The sequence below is a fragment of the Lacerta agilis genome, chromosome 8 (assembly GCF_009819535.1).
Source record: "Lacerta agilis isolate rLacAgi1 chromosome 8, rLacAgi1.pri, whole genome shotgun sequence".
Taxonomy (NCBI): domain Eukaryota; kingdom Metazoa; phylum Chordata; class Lepidosauria; order Squamata; family Lacertidae; genus Lacerta; species Lacerta agilis.
This window is the reverse complement of record NC_046319.1, coordinates 12863678-12870881: the sequence shown is the minus strand read 5'-3', so window position 1 is coordinate 12870881 and position 7204 is coordinate 12863678. Positions and strand designations below refer to the sequence as shown.

Genomic DNA, 7204 nt, shown 5'->3' with positions numbered 1-7204 from the left:
CGTTGGCTGCAAGGCTCCTGACCTCACCCTCGGCTGATGAGCAATTCCTACTAATGTGACCACCTCCCCTCACACACACCACCCGTCTTCCTTTGCAAAGGGCACTTGGCTGGTTGTCAGGCTGCTTTCTTGATGCCTCGTTGACTGCTGGAGATTCTGGCTGTGCGGTTTTTCTGCCTCTCGGGAGGAGGCTGCTGGAGAGAGTTCCCCTCCTGGCACTGGTTTCTGTGTAGGTTTTTAAGCAAGCATGATAGGGACAAGGGAGAAGTGGTGGGGCTGCTGCTGCTACTGCTACTGCTACTGCTACTGCTAGTGCTGGTGTGTGTGTGTGTGTGTGTGTGTGTATGTATGTGCGCGATGTCCTTTGTCTGTAGCTGCTGGATCATTGTCCACAGTGAATTAACATTCAGTGTGTTTCCTTTGTTGGCATCAGTACCGTTCACTATGATTGCAAACTCAGGTGGGAGCTGAATAGCAATGGAATACAAAAATTACAGTCAGTGATAATTGGAGCTTAAATGCATGTGAAAAAGGCACACCCTTTACAGTTCCCATTAACCCCAGCCAGCATGGTCAGGGATGGTGGGTTTTGCAACAACAGGAGGGCCAGAAGTTATCCCAGCCATTGCTGTAATCAAATGGCTGAAAATGTGTTCTTCCATCCCTCCCTCTTCCTAATCCTCGGGATATGCTTTGAAAGTCCCCACTCTACGTATTTTTGCAGATCTTTGCAGCTGCAACCCAGATGTTGGAAAAGACGAACCTTTGTCACAATAACCCTATACTTGTGATTCCCAACAACTGGAATTTGGAGGTGGGCTGCCTATGGCTAAGGAGGGTCCATTTATTTCCGGTAGCTACCTGGGAAGGCCCTTCTCCCAAGCAACGGGGAGGATGAGCAACCTTTCAGCCTTCTGTCTGGAGAGGCTGGGAAAAGCCAGCCAACTTAAGAACACAAGAAGAGCCTGGCTGCCGGTTCCAGCAGTTTATTTTCACAGTGGTCAACCAGGTGCCTCTTCTGGGAAGCCTGAAAGCAGCACGTAAGTGCAGCAGCTCCCTGCAACTAGTATTCAGAGGCTATGGGCAGTATGGGATGTTCAGGGAGGGATAGTACCTCTGGTGGGGGACACATTGTGCTCCTTCTGGGGTAGTTTGTCCATTTTAGGCCCTCACCCTGCACTCAGCTCTCACTCACCTATGGCTCCAAGAAGCTGTTAGCATGTGACAGTGGCCACACCCTGGGAACGGCTTTGACTGGCCGGCTAAACCAGGCGAGGGGTATCTGATGGGTCTCAAACACTCACTGAGTTAGGGACTTCCCCTGCATACGAAGACAGTCTTGAGCGGACAAGGCCAATAGTGGGTCCAACAGTCAAGTAGGTGGTTTCTGCACATGCTGTAGAGGGAAGTGGGAGGCAGATGGGGCTCATCAAGCTGGGAAGAAAGCCCTAATAGGAGAAGGAAAACTATGACCCTAAACCTCTGCTGCCTTGAGGGATATCTTCGGGAGAAGAAAAGACTAACGCATAAACCTTCACAAATCTGGAGTGGAGTCCCTAAGACGATTGTACGCCTCCTCCCAGCAAGTCCTGCAGCCAAGCTGGTGCCAAATGTATTGCTCTGCTTTCCTTTGGACCACATCAGTGAGGCCGAGAGGTGGTCTTGTTGTCTGGGCAGCCCAGGACCTTCATACACACTGCCCAGGCTTTGCACCCCCAGGAAGGTCACTTTGGTGCTGCTAATGCAGCAGTTTGGCTTCACCTGCAGAAGCGTACTCCATTGTCTTGTGAGACAAATGGAGGCCAACTGCCTTGGACAGTAGAGCATAGCCAGAGCTCATAGCCTTTCCCTCCCCCATGAGTTTGTCATGTCTTTTAAAGCCACCCAAGGTGGTGGCCATTGCTCCCTCTCACAGGAGCAAACGTTATCATTACACTCTGCGCATTTTGATCTGTCCGGAATCCAAGCCGGGAAGCAGGCTTTTGAAGGATGTGCCACGGTAGTAAGGAAAAATAAGAAAACAAAAAACAAATATCAGGTCATAATCCCAAGGCGCCCATAGGTCATGCTTTATTTGTGGATGGAACCATCATGAAACCACAAGTTTGAAACATTTGATGAAGATTTTTTATTTCTTAAAAAAAAAGTGAGAGAGCAAAAGAAACCCCACAAGATGGACAGATGCTTTTTAAAACAATGGCTGGTTGAATGTTTTTTTTTTTGTAATTTAATGAGGCCAGAGATGATGCACAATGTGGGTCAGAGCCAATGTCTCAACTGCTCTCTTGTTTCCATGTCCCTTTCAACAGCCCTGTTTGATCTGCAGAGACTGACACGTGCTCGGTTATTTTCTGCTCCATGTTGCAAAGGCCCCCCGACAACAACCCTCAATCTGCTCCATGCAGCTAAAAGAAATCCATTTTAGTCTCTGTCACAAAAGTACACACACTCATCTATGGATTTCTATTAAAAATAGTGGGACGTCTTTGAGTTTTGTTTGGTGTACACCTACTGAAATGCATGGGCCAAAGTGAGGCCACCTTCACACCATAACAGCATCATAGCACTTTAAACAGTCACTGGCTTCCCCGAAAGAATCCTGGGAATTTGTTAAGGGAATTGAAGGTTGTTAGGCGACCCCTCTTCCCCTCCTAGAGCTGCAATTTGCAGATTTCCCTCTTGATTGTTAAACCACTCTAGGAATTGTAGATCCGAGAGGGGAATAGGGGTCTCCTAACAACTTTCAGTACCCTTAACGAACTACAGCTCCCAGAATTCTTTGCGGGAAGCCATGACTGCTTAAAGTAGAATCATAAGTGTTTCAAATATGTAAATGTGACTTTAGTCATGCTTTTAAATTCCAGTGGGTCTACTCTAAGTAAAAGTTGACTGCAACCCACAAATCCTGAAATCCTAATCCACATCTGGTCCAGTGATTTATCCCAGACGTGGGAATTAAGGAGCCATGTAGAAGCTAATGTTGCCAACTCATGGGGGGAAATAATCTGAAATGCTCCTATGCCTTTAACAGCACCCGTTGATTTGCAGAAAGCAGCGGGTGAAAGCTTTTTGCAGCACGGAGATAAGCAGTGCTGCATACCAATGTCTGCACATAAAACCACGGTTAAAGGCAGAGGAGCATAGTCTGGTAACAAAGTTGGCAATTCTGATGGGACATCAGCATCCAGAAAGGTTTATTTCTTCGTTCAGTGGAGGGAAACAATTTCTGCAAATGCATTACTTTCCTTATGTTTCTATGACAAGGGGCCTACAGTCCATGGGTTGCATGATTAACTTAATTACAACTAAATAATTTTAGCCCGAGGAATGGGTGAAACTGTCAATTTCAGTTTCTCACTGTTTCTTATTTTTCTTGTGTTCCATTCACCACATTAGTTTATGGTAAGCATGCCACAAGACTCTGTGAACATTCAACAGCATTTGGGTGTAAATTTCTTCTAATATACACATTTTTTTGTACATGGTTTTGCTTGATATAAGCATTTTACAAAGGAATTGTCCCTAATATTTTTATATGCTTTTTTTCAGTAACATAATACATTTTTTTAAATGCACACTTTGCCCCGATATAACGTATTTGCAAGAATTCTTGGCTGGAGAACTGCATTTCCAAAATTCAGGGAAGTGCGAATTTTGAAAGACGACAGTGTTTTGGGTCACACATTGTTTTGGAAAGTGCAAATTAGATCTACTCCGGGTGGAGTTAATGTTGGACACAATTTATTATCATTGTTATTTTTTAGAGCATTTGTACCCCATTGTCCAGCCAAGAAGGCTTCCAAGAACAGCTTTCATACAACTAATTAAAACAAGGCAATCCCTGCCCTCAGGCTTACAGTCTTAAATACATAGCACAAAAGGAAAGAGGGACTAGGGGGGAGGAGGAAGAGCTGCAGATCAAACCTCTGTTAAAGAGACAGGAGCAGGCCAGGTCTATGAATTCCCACCCACCCCTGCCATCAAGTTGGCAACCCTACACAGCGAGAGAAGAGTCGGAGCCCCCCCCCCCCATCCAAGAGCAAAGACAAGGGGAAGGCTGGGGAATGAGTGCTTGGTGCTGGTGGTGTTAACAGGCAGTGAACGTTTTCCAGAAGAAGTTTTTACAGGGGGCTTTGCGATCCCTCTGGGTGAGCTGGGGCAACCTCCCCAGCACGGAGGGCTCTTCCTCCAGATTGCTTTCGAGCAGGTCTTCCGAATCGGAGGAAGCCATCCCATCACGGCCCACGTCCACCCCGTCCAGTAGATCTGCCAGCATTTTCAGGACCAGACCTTTTCGGGCTTTGGTTTGCTCCTGCAATCACAAAGCAAGCAGTAGGGCAGAGGGCAAAAAGAAAGCAAGAAAGTGAGTTTTCTCCCCGCCCCCCCCCCCCCTTGCCAGAGTCTGTAAAGGTGTTTTAAAAACAGAGTCGCCGTGGGAAATAAAATACATGGAGAACATAAGAAGCGTCTGGCTGCTGGATCAGACCAAAGATCCATCACAGTCTAGCACCCAGTTCTCAGAAAGGTCAGCCAGGTCATACAAAGGCTGAGAGCCAGTGTGGTGTAGTGGTTTGAGTGCTGGACTAGGACCTGGGTGACCTGGGTTTGAATCCCCACTTGCCCATGAAGCTCACTAGGTTACCTGTCTTCTCTCAGCCTAACCCACCTCACAGGGTTGTTGTGAGGATGAAATGGGGGTGGGGAGATGAACCAGGTATGGCTGCTTGGAAGGAAGGTGGGATTGAAATATATTATCATAATTGTCATCAACCGGAATGCTCACTTCTCCTTCTACCTGATATTTTTAAACTGGAGATGCCAGGGTAGAATCTGAAACCTTCTTAATGCAAGGAAGGTGCAATGCCATTGAACTGCAGTCTTTTGCAATACTACATCAGACTGTTGGTCCATCTAGCCCAGTACTGCCTGCACTGACCGGTAGCATCTCTCCAGGCAGAGGATATACCTGGAGATGTCACAGATTTAACCTAGGACCTTCTGCATGCAAAGCATGAGCTATAGCCCTTCCCTGAAGACACAGAAACATAGAGTGCTGCCTTATACCAAGTGAGATCCTTGACCTGCCTAGCTCAGTACTGTCTGCACTGACTGGCAGCAGCTCTCAAGCAATTTCAGGCATGGGGCCAGTCCTACCTGGTGATGCCAGGGATCGATGCTGGGGCCCTTCTGCATGTAAAGCAGATGCTCTAGTTTGAAAAGCTCTGCTCTAACCACTGAGCTGCAGTCCTTCCTCAAGACTTCATCTCCCCCTCACTTTTACCTTCCTTTGAAGTTTGTGTCTGATATTCATGCTTTGCTTGTTTTATCCTGTCCCTGGTTTTATCCTATAGAATATATCCATTCCCCCCCTCACTTGAGCCACTTTGGTGGGGGCTGTTTTTTCGGACTGAGAAGAAACATGCAAATGGTCTTTATAAACATAAATAAAATTTCAGAACAGCACAGCAGACAGGGATTCGACACAGGCAATGCCCCCGGGAAGCTACATAGATGGGGTTCCTGGATTTCACCCTGCTGTTAAGGGCTCATAGAGTTACGCTTAGCAAAGAATGCATGTGTGGTGGAAGGGAATGGAATGCAGGCTTCACTGCCTAGTAGTTTAATCTCCCTGATCAAATAAGGATGCTAGTTCATAAGAGACAGAGCTAAATTGCGCAGCGCGACAGTGAAAAAAGGTATTTAAAATTGGAAAGAATAATAGCTTAGCTCATTCCCTGGCACACAACAGTAAGCTAATATCACTACCCTTAGTATATGTGAGTCAATTTTTATTTTAGCCCTTTGTGCCTTCGTAAATTATGGTTGCAACCTCAATCACCTGAGAGCATGCCCTATTGATTTCAATAGGACATTCAAATCGACATGTTTAGGACTGTACTGCGTACCCCCCCCCTCCGCACACACTTCCCTGTGGTGCATTTAACCACAGGGAGAAATGTAACAGGTGCAGTCCCCACCTCTCTAAAAAAAAAATTGGGGGGAACCACACCTGTTGGATTTCGATCAGGCAAAGGAGCAAACAAACGGCAGTCATTAGGAGAAAACCACCTTATCTTGAATCAGACCTTTGGTCTGTCTAGCTCAGCATTGTCTACACTGACTGGCAGAAGTTATCCAGGGTTTCAGGCAGGGGATATTCCCAGCCGTTCCTGGAGATGCCAGGGATTGAACCTGGGAACTCTGCGAAGAAGATGCTCTACCACTCAGCTGCAGCAGCACCTCCTCAGAGGACTGTTTTGCCAATGCTGACATCCTTTCTAAACAAGAGGCATGCATTTAACTAAAAGCCCTTCTGTCCTCTCTCTTTTGCTTTGATGGACCCACTCTCCTTCCCTCTCCTTCTTTCTGTTTCTTCTCCTCTCCTTCCTTCCCTTAGGCTGCAATCCAGCCTCCACTTACCTGGGAATAAGTCCTGCTGATTGAGCCAGGCAGGACTCTGGGGCTGCACTGCAAAATATTTCATTCTCTCTGCATTCCGACGCTAGTCCTTAGTTTGAGTTTGGTATTATTTACTCAAGAAAAAAAGACAACAACCTTGGAAAACCCCTTCTTCGCTATTTAACTTAACTCCCCTTTTGCTCACCTTCTTTATTCCTCAGATCTCCCCATTATTTACACCTGTGCGTACTCCCATTCCCTTTCCATCCCCTCCAAAAGCCTCCCTCTTGTGCACAGTCTCCTCTCCTCCACCAGGCGGCTTTGCCCATCTTTTAAAGCACCAGAAACCTTAAAAGCCTTCTGCACAAAACCCTAGAATTTTTAAGGAAAGCTGTCCTTTTTCAACTCACCCTGCTGCTCTGTACAGAAAACTTATCCTCCCCGGGCAAGGTGGATGCTCTCATGCTCCACACCAGCAGCAGAACAGTGATGAGCCTGGCCACCAGCTGCATGGCGGAGGTTCCCCCAGAAGCTCCTTGGTTCTAAGGCTGAGAGGGACAGAGCTTTTCCCCTAGTCTGGTCTTGTCCTCAAGAGCAGGATGCAGCACCTGCTTTTTATAAAGCCCTCCCTGAGCTGTGCCTGAGTGACGCAGGCAGTCAAATCCACCCGGCAAGCCAATGGCACTTGGGTGGATAGTCAGCACGAGTCTCTCCGTGGGTGAAGACTAGTGATCCGGAGGAAAGGCAAGTCCAGGGGCACATTTTGAATTGAAAGAAGAAGGGAAAACAACAACAACCACAACAA

At 47.0% G+C, this 7204-nt stretch overlaps 1 protein-coding gene across 1 annotated transcript; it reads right to left on the bottom strand.

Annotated features, from left to right (window-relative positions):
- Positions 1-3646: 3646 nt before the first annotated feature.
- LOC117052116 (somatostatin-2-like) lies at positions 3647-6971 on the bottom strand. Its single transcript, XM_033158835.1, has 2 exons — positions 6810-6971; positions 3647-4312 (listed from the first exon to the last, which is right to left on the bottom strand). Exons 1-2 carry the CDS (start codon positions 6909-6911, stop codon positions 4088-4090), a joined length of 327 nt encoding a protein of 108 aa, XP_033014726.1. The 5' UTR covers positions 6912-6971; the 3' UTR covers positions 3647-4087.
- Between the last annotated feature and the right edge of the window lie 233 nt (positions 6972-7204).